The sequence below is a fragment of the Sturnira hondurensis genome, unplaced genomic scaffold (genome assembly GCF_014824575.4).
Source record: "Sturnira hondurensis isolate 20B ecotype Veracruz unplaced genomic scaffold, ASM1482457v3 Scaffold0007865, whole genome shotgun sequence".
Classification (NCBI taxonomy): domain Eukaryota; kingdom Metazoa; phylum Chordata; class Mammalia; order Chiroptera; family Phyllostomidae; genus Sturnira; species Sturnira hondurensis.
The window spans coordinates 5421992-5442620 of NW_028080496.1; the positions used below are offsets into that span (position 1 = coordinate 5421992).

Below are 20629 nucleotides of genomic sequence, written 5' to 3' on the forward strand. Positions count from 1 at the left end.
GGATTTGTTGAAAGCAAGCATCCTTCTAACACCCACATTACAGGATTTAATTGACTTCTGATTTCACGTATAATGCAGTGGTAAGTGGAGAGGTTCCAGTAACACACACCTGAACTCAAGATCTTCATTCAACTACTCCCTGTGTCCTATGCACCCTTAGACACTTATTTTGCCCCTAAAGTATTAGTTTCCTCCTGGGGAAGGCCATGTTAGTCCTTTCCACAGAAGGTTGTCACGAGGATTGAAAGATACAATACACATAAACTGTTCGGCCATGCCAAGCACACGTTAAATAATCATTCATCATTTTCTAATCATTGAGGTTGGCCGTGACCATGGAGGTGGTGGTGGTGATGGTGACTGAGAGTGGTATGATATGTTCTTACACTGTGCACATGTCCAGCATCTTAAATGTGTGGGAGACTGAGAAGGTGTTGAAAACCTGTGTGCACAGGCACAGTGAAGCTGTTATGCCATGCCTCATCTGCCTCCCACACCCAAGAGGAACTTGGAGAAAATTAAGGAAAGCGAACAGTGGCAATAATAATTTTTAAAAGGCCGCACGATGGGACTCAACACAGACCACAGATGATGTAAGTTAAGGAAGAGAAGTGACTCAGATACCAAAAGGATTGAGGAGAGACGGCTATGTGCTAAATAAAACAGTAGTCACGGTCGATGAAGTAAAATAACTGTGCCCCATTCCCACTGCAGACCAGACAAGAGCGAATGGACACAAACTGCTTTCTGATGAAATTAGATGGTTGGAAGGAGACACACACACTTAAGGGATCGGTCGTTCCCAGCGTGGTCTGGAAAGGAGTGCGCTGCGACCTGTCTGTGGGGATTCGCACATGACAGGGTGAACACCCACCGGTTAGAAGGTCCAGGGGAAGATCACCTACGGGCAGAGGGAAGGATGCTGAGTTATTTCCGGCAGCTCCGGGCTCTGATGATTACACAACTCGCACGCTAAGTGCTGCTGTTCCCGGCGAGGGGCTGCTGCCGACAAGGAACTTTCTCCGGGGATTCCTTGGGCCAAATTTCCCCTTTAAAGGCCCAAAGTGTAAGTCAGCCAGGGGTGGGCATCTTCAAAGAGCAATAACGACACTCTCTAATTAGACGCCGTCTCCTAAGCGAGGCACCAATACAGCAGTGAGGCTGGTGCTAGTAAATTAAATTTTACAAATCCTGGTGCAATCACTCCCCTGATACGCTCCGTTCCTCAAGCTCCACTCTCGGTTATTTTTTTATTTATTGTAATTACTTTAGTAATAAGATTTGTTTTCTTGTTATTATATATATTGCTGTGCAGCATAACCAAAAAAATAATAATAATAGCCCAAAAGAGTTATGTTTCTTATTTATCTCCTTGGCCGTTATTGGGCCGCAGGGAGGGGTGGGGAGCAGGGAGAAGCTGTAAATAGAAAGGAAAGCGTTTCCTGCAGAGTGAAGATGTATAGGAGCAAGGAGGAAGCAGCAGGGCAATGAAGGAATAAGGCTAATAATTCAAAAGAGCTAGATGACTCAGGGAGATAAATAACCAAGGAAAAGGCGACCTAGAAGACAGGGTGGGGAGGGCGGCTCCGCCTTACCAAGGTTTCTCTGCAGCCTTTGGCTTTCTGTTCATAACCTCTGTCCTGCTGGGCTGGAGGATCCAGAACTAGAGCACATGAGATGCCCAGGCAAGTTCCCACCCAGTACCAGCCCTGGCAGGGCGATTCCGTCAGGTTCCTGCTGGGACGCACTTTCCAAAGAACCCTGGCTTCTGCGGCTGTGGGGACAGGAAGGCTGTGATGCGGAGGCCCGATCCACCGGGGAGGCAGTCCTCGTCCTCAGCTGGGAAGACAGACTCCCCCAGTCTCGGACACTGCTCCTTCCAGACACACCCAAAATGCTCTTAGATGAACTCCATTAGAAACAGAAGCTGATTCTAGGCTGGCTTCTCAAAGACAGGAAGTCAGGTTTTGTTCATTCTGACCAGACAACTAACTCTGTTTAAATTAGAGGAAGCATGAGGAAGGAAAAAGGCATTGGCTGAATTCTTCCAGTTCCAAGGTGCTTCTCTACGGCCATACATTTTATATAGTGTATTCAATCCTATGCCACTCCATAATTTTTAAATTGCAATCACACCAAAGCTTTAGTAAGACAGATACAAACAATATGATATGTGAGATACATTTTAATTATGCATCATACACAGATATATATTTTGTACATATAACATAATTATACCTACACATAATGAAAGAGCCTTCCTCACCTACCCCTCAACCGCTCCCTCCCTCTGCAGAATTCTACCCCAATGCCACACCTTACTTCTTGCTCTGTCTCTTTGAGAAACTGAGAAATAGAAGCAGGAAGAGACAGGTCAGCCCACCTGGCCTGGCCACAGGGAAGAGCTGTGTGTGGCCCACCCCTGAAATGCACCTATGGGAGCACAGGCAGGGGGAACCCTCACTCCTGCCTTTTCTTACAGTGCTGAGCCGTTTCCAAACACATGGGCATTGGGTCATGATACCAGCCAGGCTGGGGGCAGTGGTTGAGGCTTATTGACCCTCAATAAGCTGGAAAAGCCGGAGTGCAGAGGTTCTGTGACCTTGGTTCTGAAAAAGCCAAGTGGCTGGAAAGAAGCTAATTCTGACGGGAGCTCAGATCTTCTAATGTGCTGGTGAGAATTCCCCTGAGGCAAACCAAGAGCATTCGGGAGAACAAGAAATAGTATATACTGTTTCCTTTGAGAAGGGCAGGAGGATCTTATTACAGCTCCAAGAACAGGGGACAGGTGTCCTGTCTTCTGTCACAAAAGCAGAGCACTCCTGAGAGTAAATGACAGCAGCTGAAGCACCCTCCACGTGGGCAGGGTCGGCAGGGTCAGCAGGGCTGCGCTTCCTATCTTGCAGGCGCAGACTCTCAGGTAGTTCAGGGAGCCACGCAGCACACATCCCTGACTACCTGGGAGATGCAATGGGAATTGAGAAGTAACACATGCTATTATACTCTAGGGTTTGCTCTGTAAAGACACCTAAGGGTCTATTGAAAGGAAGTGTTAGGAGTGGGGACACTAAGAAGAGAGATGATCAAGGGGAAACTGGGGAAGAATAGGCCCATCCACCTCTCTTCCTGCCCGCATCCATTTCTTCCTCTCCCGGGGAAAAAATGGAGAAACTGTGGAGTGCAGACAGATACCAGAAGTCGCCCAGCCAGTGAGGGAACCAAGCATTTAACAAAACAAGCGCCTTTCCCCGAGAGCCTCAGCCTCTACTTGATCAATGATTCTGCAGCACTGAATCATTTTTAATTTAATGCTTCTGGGAAGTGAGGGGGGAACCCATCAATGGCAGGCACAGTTGGCAAGAACTAGGGATTAGCATTTGGCAGCATTTATTATTATTGCTGTTTATGATGGCATAAATTAGGTTTATGCTGATATAATTAATAACCCTAAATTTAGGAATAATAAATAGTGGTATTTATTTGGAATTGCGATGTCTGAGGAAGGCGAGCAGCTCTGCCTGTGTGCAGGCTGCGGTGGGACTTGGGGTGGGAGCCAGGGAGCCCTGGGGAACGTGCGCCCCAACTATCAGCCCCGCACCGTGCCGCATTTAACACTATGCAAATGGCTTAGCAGCAGGACCATGAGAATTCCCAGAGCAAATAATTTTCACTGTGATCTCTGCGAACAAGTTCATCAGCAAGACTGAGTGGGCCTCACTTCCCTCCGAAGCCAGGCCCCTCGAATGTCCTCGAGGCCCTGACGACCCCTCTGGTGGGGGGCTGCGCCCAGAGCTCCTGAGCACAGAGTCAGGCAGACCCCAACTGACATTTTCATCCAACAGTTGACCCTTGCCCCAGGTCCACAAATTTAAATTATCCAAAAAGCAAATGAAGCAAAAATATCCATTCAAGGATAACTCATATCTGTTCCTCCAACCACTACCAAAACAGCTAAATGAGCTAAGTTTTTGAAGTACATAATGGTGACTTTGCACTCACTTGTGGACAATATGACCCCCGTCGTGCAGCCGCCCACAGCCCACAGGCCGTGGAGCACATTCCTCTGACAGGCTTTGCAGTGTGTGATCAGCGAAGCCTTCGAAGGCAGAGACGGGGACACGAGTGCCTTGCTGAATGTGTGTGTCGGGGGAGAGAGGTCTGCTGGGAGGCTGGCCCTCTGACAGCTGGTCTCCCTGGCCCGCTGTGCCCCTCCTTCTCCCCCCCTCCCCCGAAACGGGGGAGAAGTGTTTAGGCTATCTAGACGACTTCTCACTGCATCCAAGCCATTGTCCCTGTGTACTGACCTTGTTTTTCATATAGAAATTGGACAGAGGAAGACCTCCACTCCATGGGCCACCGTTAGGGTTAGCTGGGAAAACACATGGGCAAGAACTAACGTCCTGTATGTCCTACAAAAGGCGCTGAGTACATTGTGTAGACGGCCTGTGACTGCTCTTCTAGACGACAATAAAGCCTTCACAGCGCTCCCCCAACCCCGGAGTAAAAGACTATTGGCTCTGACTGTAAATGCTTCCAAACAGTTAAAGTTGTAAGGTTTTTAAATCTGATTTTCAGAGATTCATTTGTTTCCACTGGAACATTCAGCTGTGACTTCCTAATACCTTGGTGTGTTTACACAGATAGAGTATGCACGCCCTCTGCTCTTTACTGTTCTCTGTTTCTATTGCACAACGGCCCTGGGAAAAGATAAGCCAGTCTGTAAAATTGTACATATACTAAGAATTAATACACTCTGATTCTCCTGGGAATAAGTTGGGCTGTGCACTGCCTTTACGAAAGTTATTTTGTCACCACTGCGCACCCGACAAGCAAAGTCCAAATCCTGGGGGAAAGGCGGGACTGCTTTCTCCCCCTCACTTGCATGCAGTGTCTCCCTTTTATTGAGCAGTTCTGGGAAAACCCGCCTTCTCCCCATTCCACGCTCCAATCAACCCACTCCGCTCTAACCTAATTTTACCCAGCGTCTGAAAGAACTGGGAGTCCAGGGACCACTGCACTGCTTCTCCCACTGACAGCCCAGCCCAGCTCAAGACAAACGGCCAGGCTTGCAACATAGAAGGCTGTTTCTTTTGGAAACCACCCTTGTGTTTTATTTTCCTGTTACAGACATGTGTTGCTAAGAGATCTTTGGCTTGGCAAGACCCACTCTACTTTTGCTAGAAGATCCTGGCTTGGTCTCCCTGACCACTATTGGCAAAAACCTCCCTGGTGTCCTTGGAGGCCCCATTACCATCACTGCAAAGAGAAGGCCTGCACTTTTACACATCCTCGCAAATTCCACGAAGGCCCACAATTACTTGTGAAAGAAAAGGTCAGTCTAGTTCCTTAAGGGACCATTTAAAGTTTCGGCTCTGGAATCTTTATGCAAAAATTGCCTCTTTGCTGGTCAGACCACATACAAGGCAATTTTGTTACCTTTAAGAAGCCTATTACTAGGAACGAGTCCAGAGAAAAATCAATCAAGGTCAGACCGACATTCTGACCTTCTGAACATGAGACACAGTACCACATAAGCAATGCTGAGGGGAACGGCATCAAACGTGGCGTGGACTTCACGCGGGGAAGCCAAGGCAAATGGAGGAAGGGCTAGGTCTTATCTGGGGGCTACTCTGAGCTGAGACTGCCTACAATGTACGAAGGCCCCAGGCCAAAGATCAAAACCAGAAAAAACACAAATCCACCTAATTATGCCCCACAGAACACCACTCACAGAAAGAGTTCAAGTGGAAGTTACACAAAACCACACGTCGGGTGGGTTATAAGAAGAGTTCATGAGCAGAGAGCACTACGCCCTCTTACTGTGCGAAGTTACAGACCCGTGGAAGTCTCCAGGTGACGGCGTGCCATGGCCTCTGGATTTTCCTGTCTGCAGAAGAACACAGGGATTTCCAAGCCCCTTTCGGCCAAATCTGTGGGGGCGGTCCGAGGGCCCCAAGTGCCTTGAGGCTGTCCAAGGAAACATGCTCCATAAATGAACCGGGTGATTTCAGTCCTCATCAACAGATGAAGGGCAGAGTCACTGAGAAGAAGCTGGCCATCCAACAGGGAGTCCAAAGCAACCAACTGTGAGCTGAAAACACTGTGTCCGAGCCAGGAGGGTGCTCAGTGACTGAGACCACAGTAACCTATCAACCACAGCCCAGGATCAAACCTGTGGTTTGGGGGTGTGAGCAATGGAAAGGAAGAAAGGGCAATGCTCACCCCTGAGCTTGAAGACTGACCTGGGCCTACAAGACCTCTTCCCCAGACGGGTCAACACATGCTAGCATCCTCTTTCAACAGAAGAGGAAACTGGAGGTCATGGGAAGAACACAAATTCCAAATGAGAGTTATGACTCACACCCAGGCACTCTTTCCATTGTCTACCAGCCCCCAGATAATTTCATGGAAGGAGGAACTTCAGGAAAGAGCCAAATTGGAAGAGAAAATGTTGAAACACACCATGTCTCTCAACACACCTTACTTAGCTGCTTCCCATCCATGCAGGCCAAGAAGGCACGCTGTGGGCCCTCCCTGGGCCCTCCCCGGGCCCTCGAGCAGGAAGGAGCCCTGCAGGGATGTTCCAGGGCGGCTCTTGGGAGCTGGAGGAGCACAGGGCGGCTGAGTTCTGTTGGGCCAGGAGAGCACACCGAGCGGCTTCGGGGCTAAGAAGCCTCGTTGCTGCCGGAGGCTAGAATGGCGCTCCCTCCCAGGGCACTTGACCCACTGCCCTCATGAGCTCACAGACCAGTCACCGCAGCAAAGGGGAAGGTCCCTGCTCTCTGTCCACAGACTCCCTGCACCTGAACAAGTGGGGCCTGGGGGCGACGGGCTGAGGAGGCTTGTTAGGAACACACGCCTACCCTGCTTATCTATCTTCTTGCTTTCTTCTTAGATCTATTAAAATTTTAATTTTACAGTGTACAGCTTGGACTTGTATTCTGGCATTGTTTCACATGTTTTATCCTTTGCAATTTATTCTGATCCTCACTTTATATATTATCATCTTTGTATTGCTAACCTTTTTAACTTAACAATGTTCTTTGTGCTTATCCTTTGAAGCTAGTCTATCCTCAGTTGTTTAACATCTATTTGGTTTTTTTCTTCTTAAAAAGTGACTGTTTTATCTTTCTTGAAACATTCCCTTAGTTATTTTAAGTCATTTTAATTTTATCTCATTGAAATGTAGTTATTCTTGTTCATATTTCTTTGTAACTCTTATTTGTTCAGATTAACCTTTTTAATAGTGCTGTATTTTCTGGGTTTTCTAAAGTTGTGCCTTAGCTTCTTTACTAGGGATATTATAAACTGCAGATCCTTTTTCATTTTTAGCTTTTGCAATGATTTTTCTTTCAGTTTTTGTTTACCTTGGGCTGTTTCCCCCCATAGGACACCGATTCCCATTCCTGTAGTAAAAATAGGAATCGTCTACCTCCTGTAGGAAGGGGCTTTTGCCTCGTTTTAGCAAGTGTGAGACGGGTGTCTGTGAACGTGACTCCTGCCACCCCGGCCCACTGGCCATGTGACCTTGGCTGTGGGACACGGAGGGGCCGCTCTGACCCTGGGCCTCAGCTCTCAGACTCGGAACCTCAGACCCATTTACGCCAACCTCATCCAACGCTGGGCTCCGTGCCCCCCACGACCCACCCCGCAGGCAGGGAGCGCGGGGTAGTGCTGCCCCAGCCTCCTCTCGCCCAGCCGACCATCTCTCACGGTTTCCCTCTCCACCACCCCACAGCCATTTTCACCCCCTTCAGCCTTTCCATGTAGAGAAGGGGACTCCCGTCTCTCAGCCGGACCCGAATCCCGTAAGACACACAGTGAGCAAAGATGTCTCGGCAGCAAACACGGCGAGTAAATGAAAGCACTGTCGTCACTGCGAGGACATTTCACAGTTGGAGCTCTGACTCCACTCTCGCCCACCATGGGAGCTGGACAAGTGACTCCATTGCCCTGGACACCCATTTTCTCCTTTTTAATAGGAGAGCGTTGAACTACATTATTTCGAAGGGCCCCTCTGGTCTTCACTGCCTATGCCTATGAATCTATACCTTTCTATTAAAAAGGTATGAGACCAACATTGATGAAAGTATGTTGTTTCTGGTACCAGTTAACAAGCCCGAGAGAGCTTTTTCCTGCCAGACTGCCGAGGCCTCTCCAATCACAGCCCTCTCCTGGTTGGTCAGAACAGCCGTGCGTTACTATGGCAACATAAATGCAGTTCGATCGGGCAGGTAGCCAACATACTTGCCATTGATGACACCATCTGGGTTGAGCATGGGGATGATCTTGAAAATGAAGTTTTCCCTCAAGAGCCTGGCCACAGGGTCACTGCTGACCAGGAACTCCAAGGCCCCCTTCATCACCCAACTGGAATTGCTTTCGCCTGGGTGAACGCGGGCAGTGATCACCTGGTATGGACGCTGCCCTGTCGAAACAAGACAAAGAGAAATTAAACCTAAATACACTTACCACTCCCACCAAGATAACCTCCACTTACACTGGACCGGCACGAAGCCTGAAACAGGTTGACTGTTTCTAAAGCACAACTGGTCTGTATTTACGCATTTTCTACCTGCTTCTGTGGCCTACGAGACTGAAGAGCATGTGAAGCTGAAGCCCGAGGCTGTTGTGAAAAACACAAACACTTAGAGGCACGAAAAGAAGCCAAGCAGCAGACTCAGCAAGACCACAAAGAATAAGGAACTCTCTGGAGCCTAAGAGCAAGAGGCTGGTTATCCTCATCCCTATCAGTGGTGACACGCAGGCAAATGACTTGATTTCTCTGAGGCTGTTTTATCACCTGTAAAACGGGGGCAATCACACCGACCTTGTGTGGTTGTTACAAAAACAGAAGGATGTACACAGAAAGCCCGGGCACACTGGTTGCCATTCAGCACACAGCTCTGGGGAAGATGGTCCCGTCAGTGGAACTGAGTAATGTACACAGCGTGTGTTGGGCAGTTATGACAATAGGACTCTGAACCCAGCCCTTGAGAGAGATGCGACATAAGAGTGAAGCACCTGGAAGCTCGATCTTAGGTCGTCATACTTTCTTCAGTTTGCAAAGGGACTGGCGGACATGCTCTCTGCCCAGTCAGGGCGTAGTGACCTGAGTAGACCTCACAGGGGGTGCACCAGCGAGAGGAGGAGACTCCCTTCCTTTGCTGACGGAAAACGTCTGGAGCATCTCAGAGTTGAGACATATTCCGAAACCACCTCTGGGGTCAGAAGGAGAATGTATTGGGGTTGATTAGTGATGTCTGTCACCACACACCTGGAGAAGTGGGGGTGGCGGGAGGCATGGCCCCATACCAGCCATTCGCTGTGTCTGCTTAACCCCTCGTTAGAGTGTATGTCCGTGGTTTTCTATTCCGACTCTCTTTTCTCTTTCTATCCTTGCTCAATTTCTTAGCACTCCTAAACCCGCCCCGGTGACAAGAACTAAGTATTTGCCAAGTATAAATACCCCAGTCACTTAAACAGCCTAAAAGTTACACCAGTCATTTATTTCCATTCCATTCAAACCACTGTGACTCAAACATGGCTTCCCTTCCCTTAATCAGTTGCCTTTTTGAGGAAACAAACTGTGTCTCTCATTCTATGGAAAGAAAGACAAAACCGAAGAACTCCCAATAAGAGATTTAATGAACAAGTCATTGAAAATACAAAGAAATAAACTTTTAAATCGTATTCCCAAATTACATGGCTATTATCAATCAAGACAAAAACACCCCGTCTGTCGACAGCCACCGAGATGTTGTAGGTTCAAGGGGCGCAGATCGGTGCCTTTTCACTCTGTGGAGAGCAGGTACCCTCAGTCCCCTGTGGATGATTTACACATTGGGGACAACATTTAGCCGTGTGTTCTCCTCAGGCAGATGTCTTGAGCATATTCCAGGAATGGCAGGAGGCACTGAGTAGAAAGAAACAGTCGAGTAGAAATTAAAGTTCTTATTCTGCACGAGGCCACAGCACTTGTCAGCTGTGACAAACATGCCGTCATATAATGGCGAGTGAGCTGATGGAGGGTATGGACGGTGCCCAAAATGGGGAAGAACGTTTCCAGAGATGCGATGCTGCTGGGGTATCATCTCACCAGAGACAGAAGGGAAGAAAGGGTCTTCTAAGCCGTGGAAAAGACACACACAAGGAATTCAGAGGGGCGCACGTCGGTGCGGGCAAGAATAAGGAAGAGCGATGCGTGGCTGAAGCAGAGAATTGAGGAGGGTGGCACAGGAGTTCACAGAGGCAGACGGATGTCACACTGGTGCAATTCTTCTATAGATGTATATTTTTTTCTTCAGGGCCCTGGACTTTATTCTATAGATCAGAAGCTCTCAACCATAGAGTCAGCATCTCATCAGAAAGCTGTGATTAGTAATGAGGTCTATTGAATAACCATCAGCTACTAATAAAAATATAAATGTTTGCCTGTAATATATATGTATATTTATCATACATACATACATACAGTAGTCCCCCCCTCATTTGCAATTTTGATTTCCATGGCTCAGATACTGGCAGTCAACCACGGCCCAAATATATTAGGGGAAAAATCCCAGAAATAAGCAATTTATACGCTTAAACTGCATGCCATTCTGAGGAGCACGATGAAGTCTCGTGTGGTCCTGCTCCATTCCCCCTGCACGTCAATCATCCCTTTGCCCGGTGTCTCCACGCTGCACACACTCCCTGCTCAGTAGTCACTTAGTAAGTGTCTCAGTTATCCGATCAACTGTCACGGTATCGCGGGGCCTGAGTGCAAGTCTCCCTTATTTATTTCATAATGGCCCCAAAGCACACGAGCAGTGATGCTGACAAGTCGGATACACCACAGAGAAGCCAGAACGTGTTTCCTTTAAGGGAAAATATAAGTACAGGACAACCCTTTGAGAGAAAGACCACCTTCACATAACTTTTATTACAGGATATTGTTTTAATTGTTCTACCTTATTAGTAGTTAATTTCTTGGTATGCATACTTTACAAACTCAACTCTATCACAGGTACATATAGGTAGGAAAACCATAGCACGCACAGAGTTCAGTGTTATCCGTAGTTTCAGGCACCCACTGGGGGTCTTGGAACATGTCTCCCATGGATAAGGGGGACAACTGCATATGCTGAACAGGTTTCACATCATCCCTGCAACAGTGGTACCGTGAACAGCATGAATGCAGGTGTGCTTTCTGGACTGGGGAGAGAAGGGTGAAGGAGAGACTTCTAACGAGAGTGCTTGATATGGGTGCCCCGAAAAACAATGGTGGAGAACCAGTACTTTCAGAAATAGAGTCAATAATCGTTTTCCAGCAGGAAAAACACACACCAAAGACTGCTTCTGAGAAATGACTCTGACATCACTGTTCATAAGCCATTTGTTTGATGGGAGACAGTGGGGCCTGATGGAGTGGAGAGCAACTTTCAGAGTTCAGAGCCCTGTTTCCAGTGCTCAAGTTCCAGCCCCACCCCTCCCACCGGAGATGAGAGTGACACATTTCCAAAGAAGCTGTGCACTGGACTGGGTGCTCTTCAGGCAAAACTAGTGATTCACCAACTGAAACTACTGGACAAGCATGTTGGGGGTGGGGGAGACACACAGTCAGCTGGCTGAGCACAGCTGAAGTTAACTGACGGTCAGCTTCCCCACTCTCTCGCTTGCCCACAATCACTTGCAATGCCTTCCGAAGCAAGCTGCATGGGCACTCCAACAAGAAGCCTGTTGAGAATAAAGAGGCTTGATGAATTTGTGCCCAATCAGTGGCCTATTTTTGGTTCTATAATTCCGTATCACTCGCTCTTGGTGGTTTTTGAACTATGTTCATTTACAGCACATTGAACAACAATAGTAAGTGCTCCCCGCCCAGCAAGAAGAAATAAAAAATAGCTTAAGCTCTTGTAAATTTGCAGTACAACTGACCGCTCTCATTGTTTGCGCCATTTGCCTCCCAGTGCATCAGTCAATAAGCCAAACGCTGCCCTTGCAAATAGACAGCAGCAATTATCCCTCCTTTGGAGGCTCAGGTCGGTAATCTGCTCCATTGTAGTGCACTGCAAGACCTGAGCGACTCCTCGGAGGTCCTGAAGAAGCAAAGGAAGAAAAACCACGGGTTCTCACGAAGGTACAAGCAGCATTTTAGCCGTTTCTAGTTGATTTTCCTCTCTTCCTCTCTTTGATTTAAGCCAATTTTGCGGTCATAGCAGTGAGTTAAGCTTATGGGACCGTTCAGTTGTAGCAGCAAACGGTGCCCCAGAGAACCCCTAACACACAACGGCTGTAAATAGTGTGCAACACACATACCATGTGGGGGTTTTTTCTGGTAACTGACAGTTTCAGTTTTAATAACTCATCTCTGCTTAGGGTTGGATAAAATGTGTCAGGCATCTGCATTTTTCCCCTGCAATTGATAAAATATATTTCAGAGGCCACCAAAATCTATGGCAGAGTCATGGTTTGGCAATATTCTCATTCTTTTTTGAAAATATGCCAATGCTTAAAGCTGAGTATTGAATTTATGTTCATGGTAATGAGATTTCTGAAAAGAGGTTAGAAATAGGCAGAGGGCTTCGGAAAGCCTAGGAGACACCAGGCTCTGGGCCAGTGGAGAACTGAGTGAGAAATGGGGACACAGGCAATGACACCCATGTGTACCGACTCTGCAAACATCCATTCATTTCTTCCAACAATATACATTAAGCTCCTACTGGCACTCAGCAAGGTTCTGGAGATTCCAAGAGAAATAACAGTCATTGCCCTCAGGGAACTAATAATCGCCTGGTGGGAAAGACAGGCGCACAGATAATTATGGTCCCATGTGATCAGGGACATCCGTCAAGATAGTTTCCAAGCACAGTGGAACACTCATTAGGAAATTATTTATAATAATGTGAGGAACTGAAAATGGCTTAAATGTGCATCCACAGGAAGCCAGGGAAGGCAATGATACACACAACAGAATATTATGCAATCATTAAAAATAGCACATAGCTCTCCTTCTGTGGATATAAGGATGAGGGGAGAAAACTCGGCAAGAGTTGCGTCACAGAAGGATCCCAATGTGCATGTGGCTGTAATATTTCCTCACAGCATCTAAACACAAAGACAGCTCTGTGCCGGGAGGTCATCTGGGTAATATTTGTATCTTCTTCACCCCTATCTAGAATGCTTGCCAGTTCAGAAAATAATAACCATAAGTCAGTGTCCCTAGAGGCACACAGTTGCAAGTAGCAGTAAACCACAGAAGAGAAAGAGGGGAAAAATGAATCTTCATAGAAGAGATGATACCAGACCTGTTTCAACCAGTTCAAGAGTTTGCTGAGGAAGAAGAGAAAGGAGGGAGGTGACCGAAAGGACTGTATTTTGGGAGCTAATGAGGTCATAAAGCCAAGCGACTTCCTGTGACTGAAGGGAAGAATGGAAGTGAAGCAACAAAGCTACCTTTTTTAAAAAAAGATTTTATTTATTTACTTTTTAGAGCAAGAGAAAGGGAGGAAGAAAGAGAGCAAGAGAAATATCCATGTGCAAGAGATACATTGGTGTTTCTCTCATTGATGGCTGCCTTTTGTGCGCCCCCTACTGGGGACCTGGCCCACAACCCAGGCACGTGCCCTGACTGGGAATTGAACTGGTGACCTTTTGGTTCACAGGCCGGCACTCAACCCAATAAGCCACACCAGCCAGGGCACAAAGCTACCTTTGTAGCCCACGCTAAGGAAATCGCAAAACAATTATAGAAAATCGTTATCCAAGATGGGAGGTCCTGTGGGGCTGAAGACTCAGATAGTGGGGTGAAGGTGTAGGACAAACAGCCAAAAGAGTGCATTGTACAGTCTATTTTCTTTCTTATTTTTATGTAAATGGTTGGGTTTTTTCACCCATTGTTCCTTATGTCTCTAATAGCTTGGTAGTCGTATACCCTTTAACTTTTCTGGAAGTAGTTACCTTAGAGATTATGTTATGTGCCTTTGATTTACCATAGTATAATATAATCTATTATATTGTAACCCTCACTATACATCTTAAAATTCACAAAAAATAAAATTGTAAATCCAAGATTAATTTAGACTAATTCATATATTCACCCTCTTAATTACTCCTTACTCCCTACTGCATCTGAAGTGTCCATCGGATTTCGTGTTCTTCTGCCTGCAAAGTCACCTGTTAGCTTTCTTCTAGATCAGGTCTGCTAATAGTGAATACTCTCCCTTTCCGTTTGTCTGAAAATGAATTAATCCCGAGTTTTGAAAACTATTTTTTTGCTGAGTAAAGATTACATCAACCACCCTGAACTCTCTGCTTTCTACTTCTTCCCAAACTCAGCTGCTTTTAACACCCCTTACAAATACTCAGAACAGTGTCTTTTTATTTTGGAGGAATGGGACTATGTGTTTCAATTTTCAACGAAACATGTTCTTTCTACGTGGTTTCCATAGAAGGGAGAATATTTTCAGTGGAATTTCCAAGTTCTTGAACTTTCTTATGGGTTTTAAAATTTTTTTCTGTTGGTTACGTTGAAATTTCAGGTAGACAATCCTAACATCTGCAAATAATGAAGCATTTCTCTCCAAGGGTGACAGCATTTCTTCCTGATGCATTTCGGATTTCTTGGACTTTCCTCGATATGATGAAATAAAGAGTAATTAAATCCATTCATTGTTGTCTCCACTGGTGGGGACCTGAGAGACTAACGGGCAGTTGTGTCCAGCTCTGGGAGCCGTGAGGGGTTACAGGGGACACACTGAGGACATTGCTGGAGAACCTGACAGCTGAGGAGACACTTCCCCACCTGCACGGTTCCTCCAGAGCGCATCTCTGAGCGAGGCAAGACAGGTAGTACTGTCTTCTTGTTCACACGGGCCAGCAAGGAGAGAAAGCAAGAGAAACAGTTAAATGCTCCACATCACCATCCCGTGCTCCTTTCCTTTGATCGTGCATTATTCCGAGTGTGTACCTAAGAGGAGGGCTGAAACGAATCCTGTTGAGACAAAATGTGATGGTACGTGGCAGAGAGAGCAAGCACCGTGTAAATTATGATGCAGGTACATTGGGTTTCGGGCCCGGTTCTGCCTCTTACTAAGCGAATGGATTTGGGGAAATTAAACTCTTTTGAAATCTCAATTCCTGACCTATAAAGCAAGGCTCTCTTCGGTCTTTGCAACAGGAAATTCAATGATTATCAATGGCAATGTGAAATGTGGTAGATAAAAATGAAACATTTTAGCCAAGGGTTTTAATCTCCTTTGATCCTATTATATTCTTCTGCATTCTTTTGATAGAGCTGCTAACAAGAAGCAAAATTACGTAGAGCTTCATCTCTTTTTTCCTCTTTTTTTCAATATTCAGATGCAAATGCTAATAAGCCGTTAAAGTGGTCAGAAGTCAGGCGGCGGCAGCAGAAAACCGTGCCTGAAATCAGCTTCAGAACAACCAGTGTGGACACTGCTGGCCGCCCCTGACAGCGGGGGCCCATCCCTTCCCCGGTGAGCAGGGTCTGTCTGCTCGCATGGGCCCCCGTTCACGCACACCGATGCTCTGAGCGTTCTGAGCCATGTATAGCAGTCCCCCTTAGCCATGATTTTAGGCATCCCTGGTCAATGGCGGTCTGCAAACATTAAATGGAAAATTCCAGGAATACACAATTTGTATGATTTAAATTGCATGCTGTTCTGAGTAATGTGATTCATCTTCCCACAGCATCCTGCCCAGGACATGAATTATCTCCTTGTCCGGAACATCCACACTGTGTACTCTACCCGCCTGCTCACCAAACCTGCTCTCAGATGGGCTGCTGCAGTATCGCAGGGCTCGTGTGCAAGGCCCCCTCTCAGTAATCTCACAGTGCCTGCACCTTCCAACCCACGCCACAGCATCGCGGAGGTCTGGCGCCGTCTCACATCATTATAGATGGGAGAGCACTAGATAAGGAGATAATTTGAGAGAAACTATCTTCCCATAACTTATTACAGTATATTACAATCATTCCATTTCATTAGTTATGAATGCTAATCTCTTACTGAGCGTAATTTGTTCAACTTTATCGTAAGTATGTATGCACAGGAAGACAGTGCATATAGAGTTCGGGACTATCTGACTGGGGTCTTGGAGGATGCCCCTACCTACCCATGAGGGGGGAGGGCTGCACCATCCCACCGCCAGAATAAGAAAATGACCAGACTGCAATTTCCAAACTGTTCTCATTTGTGTTTCTTCCACATACTGAAGTAAAACCCTCAGTTTTCCCCAACTTGCCCATCTTCACCCCTACTCTTCCCAAGTATCAGAAGTGGCCTCAGATTTTGCCCCTTCCTGAATTTTGTACTCTGACGTCCCTTCCAAGTCTGAAGTGTGATCTCTAGTGTGCGCCACACCCCCAGCCCCATCCCAGATGAGTTTCATGTAGCCTGAGAGGCCCTGACTTTTCTCTGTGAAGAGATCTCGTGGTGCCAGCGGAAAGACGTGAGGCTTACGCTCTGGTTGGGGGAGGGGGCAGAAGCTGAGTGTGGGTTCTCAGGGCCATAGGGGGAAGCCCTGAGCCAAGGCCAACAGTGACCCCTGCACTGCTGGTGAGCTCTAGAAACTGACCAGCAGATTATGGTCTTCCTATTGGCAGCCCATGAATCCTTTTCTTCCGTCTTTTAAACTTCCTCACAAACTGTAATACACAGAGCAGGGAGGGGAGTTTTAAAGCAGAATGTGTTTTCTCCTAAAGCCCAGGATCTTCAAGGCCCCAGTGTCTCTCATTCCTCCTTTCTTAATCGCATACCTTCTTACTTCTTCTTTTTTCAGTCTTTCGCTTGAAGACATGTTTATTGATTTTAGAGAAAGAAGAAGGGAGGGAAAGAGAGGAAAACACTGATTGGTTGCCTCCCATCCAGATATGTGCCTTGACCGGGAATAGAACCTGAAACATTTTCATGCATAGGACGATATTCCAGCTAACTGAGCCACCAGGCCAGGAACCTCCGTCCCGCCCCACACTTCTTAAACACAAGCCCACCACCTCTTCCTCATCATTCGGTCCAGCCACACAGCCACCTAAGTGATCTAAAAAGCAAACAGAAAAACCCAAGTCTGACTGGAGTTGAGTCTACTCATCCAGTCCTCACTGAAAGTTGCCACCATGGCCTCGGCCACACCGTCCGTCTCATTTCCTGTCATTCCTGAACCAAATAATCTTCGCTCTGCTTTTCACTGCTCCCAAAACACAGCACTTTGTTTCCCTTCCACGGCCCCGGGTGGCCGTCCATGCTATCCCCTCTGCGTGGGAGTGCTCCCCCACTTCTCTGCCTGCTGAAACCCGAAGCTCTCCCTGGCTGCCCCAGGCAGACACAGCATTATTCCTGCGCCTGCATCCAACTCTCCTAGTGTCTGCATCCAACTCATCCAACTCTCCTCAGAGCCTCCTTCCATGTTGGGCCTCTCCCACTGTCCCATCTGCTTCCTGCACCCATTTCTCTACCCTAAAGCTGTGTGCACTAGGGGTTTCCAGAGATAATTTTGCCAAGTAGATGGATGTCATTAATAGTAGTCAGCTCCCGTTATTAACCCCTCCACGCCCAGTTGTGTCGCAATGTATTAATTCACTAATAGTTTCAAATCTATTCATTCATTCATTCATTCATTATTTACTGAGTTCTTAAGACGCACCAGGCTCTCTAACAGAGACTGGAGCTCTAACAGTGAAAGAAGCAAAGCCCCGACCATTGGGAGTTCACCTTCCGGTAGGAAAGGCAAAGAGTAACGTCATGTGAGTACCACGAAGAAACATCAAGCAGAGAGAGGCAACAGGGCATTCAGAGGAGGCGTAGGACCATCATGTCAGAAAAGATGGTCAGCTCTGAGGAGGCGACCTAGTAGATCAAAAATGTTACCGTTTCAATATGCAGTCGATGCCAAAAATGTCTAATGAGATATTTCACATTTTCTTTTTGCACTAAAAGTCATCAGAAGTGGGGCATCTCATACTTCCAACCCATCTCAATCTGGACTAATCACTTTTTCCTGCCCACAGCCGTCTGTGGCCCTGACCGTGACGGTGCACACATCAGCCCTGCACATCTACCGGCTCCAACTGAAACCCTTCACCACGCTTCATGGTAAAAGTCTATTATAGCCCAATGGAATATCTCCGAGACGCTGAGGAAATGAATAAAAGGACAAAGCTCTCCGCCAAAGCCCCCAAATTTCTGTTCCACTGCCTACTTTCTCATGAGGCAGTCCAATTTTGAAAAATTACAAACGCATATTTCTTCGCAAAGCACAACGCCGCCTCCTCATTCTGCACCCTTCTGTCTCTCCACTATGAGCAAGTGAGTTTGGATAATTCGCATAAATGAAAAGGAAATCAGGAAGTCTATTCCCGGGCAATTTTCAGATCACCAAGAGGAAGTGGTGCGATCGAGGCTGAGATAACAATTTTAGACTCGGCATAAATACTAGCAAATTCATCTGCATCTCCTCATCTGTGTCAAACTGTACAGATTTTTCTGAAGATTTTGTTATATGATAATATGGTGGAAGTAAAAAATAATACATCTGCGCTATAATGACACATAATGTCTACAGTATGATAATGTAGTATTTGGATTGGGTTTGAAAAATTTTCCTACACAGAAATGACAGTCACTTGGGAGAAGTGGGTAATCGCATCAGGAAAATTGCAAACAGATGCCGTTGCACCTCCCCCCCACTCCCACCCCCCACCCCCCACCCCGGAGTTTGTCAGCGGATCTCAGTTAGCGATGCTTGAAGTTCTGCCTGGNCCCAACCCTGGAGTTTGTCAGCGGATCTCAGTTAGCGATGCTTGAAGTTCTGCCTGGGACCTGCTGGCTCTCTGGTACCCAGGGCTCAAGCTCCTTTGCCCCGACCTCCCTGGAAGAATTACTGCTGCCCAGAGGAAAGCCTGAGGTAATTTCCTCAAGCTCCAGGGGTTCTGAGGATGGCTCTGGCACCTGCAGACCCCCAAGGGTGGGGCCAAATCACTTCCCGCCATTTCTGAATGGATGTCTTCTAAAGACGGAGCCAAGGCTCAGGCTATCTTCAGCCAAGAGCTCCTGGCCTGAGCTCTGTCCCCACAGAGCCATGCATCACAGCAACCTCGAGAAATACAGATGACCAAAATGACATGAGACCTCTCCACACTCCATGAAGACTCATCCAGCATGGTGCCAAGTGGGCACCAGACCTTTCAAGGGGATCACTTAGTGAAGTATATACATGTGCAACTAACTAGCAGGCTGTACACCTGAAACCAGCACAATGGGGAATGCCAACTGTAACTGAAAAACTAAAATATATATATTTAAAAACCCTTATTCTATATTACATTTGACCACATTTAGGCATACAGAAGGCACCAAAAGAGAATACTGGAGAAAAAGACTAAAGAGTTATAAGCTCTGCTCAGAAAACTGTGAAATATTCTTAGTGAATCATTCTGCTCTCAGGTCACATACAACAGATTTCTCACTTTGCTCTTTCCCACATCATTGGCCCGGATGTGTCTGAACACAGAAAGACTCCAAAATCCTGGAGGGAGCAGGCTCCGGGTTCCAGAGCAGAGCGTCCTCAGCAGCCGAGCGCCTGCCCCCGCAGCGTCGCAGTGGGCGGCTGGGCAGCCGTGGCACCGATGCTCTCGCCCCGCCATGAAGAAGGGGAGGGAAAAATGAGAGTGAGAAAATGAGATGGGGCCTCTGGTGTAACGAACACGGCGCAATGGGTGACCGGATGGTTCTTTCTGAAACAAAGCCTGCTCTCTGCAGGGCGGTATCTTTCAGAAGTCTTCACCTCCCCCCAAACCCTTCCAGTTCCAGCCACCCCTTCCCAGGTTATGGCCCAAGTTTTGAAAGTTCTCTTTACGCCACTGTACTTCTAGGAAAGGCCTATGTTATTATCCATTTTAGCTAACCAAAAAAAAAAAAAATCTGAATAGGATTTTCGATTTTATGAGTAAAAAGTGAAAATCGTGTTTTGCATTGGTTTTGCAGCAAATCCATATGGAGGCAGCGTGCCCCTCGCCAAGCTCCTTCCCCAGAAACCATGCTCGCGCCTCGGCGTCGCGCCCCCAGAGCTCCGCGCCGTGTCTGTGGGCCATCCGGGCTTCGATTCCATTTTCTAGCGTGCCCCTTATCACGATGTGCCTACCGTAACTGCTGCGTCCCTTACACCACTCTGGCTGAGGAAAGGTTGCATAGGAACCCCCCGCTTTCAGAGAGGGCGGCAAACCTGTATTTCACATAGCTGAAAATCCACTCTGCAAAACACACGACGAGGAAATTACGGGCTGGAGTCATAAGGCCCCAAAAGGTAAGGGGATGAAATTTAAGAGTCTTGAGTCCAAAACACGTGTCACCACCTGACACAGGAGCGGTGAGAGCAGTTTACAGCTGAAGCCCCACCGGGAAATTTCAACAGCTGCACAACTTGCTTGCGATGGGGAAGTTTTACTGTTGCCGGGGTGGCGTGGAACGGGCTGGCCGGGGAGCCTGAAGGTGTTTAAGGAATGGGCGTCACCAGCCATTGAGAGGTAACCTTGGTGCTTAGTTATTCCATAAACACGACCAAGAGCTGCTCCAGACTCATGTGGGTTGAAAAGGAGCTGTTATTTTTTTAAATTAAGGTTAAGCTGCTG

General features: G+C 47.2%; 1 protein-coding gene across 1 annotated transcript in view; it reads right to left on the reverse strand.

Annotated features, from left to right (window-relative positions):
• LOC118991989 (cytosolic carboxypeptidase 4-like) overlaps window positions 1-20629 on the reverse strand; it is a 305722-nt gene that overhangs the window by 273650 nt on the left and 11443 nt on the right. The window contains exon 2 of the mRNA XM_037053669.1: window positions 8248-8428. Coding sequence (XP_036909564.1) covers window positions 8248-8428 — 181 coding nt within the window. The remainder of the gene's footprint in view (window positions 1-8247; window positions 8429-20629) is intronic.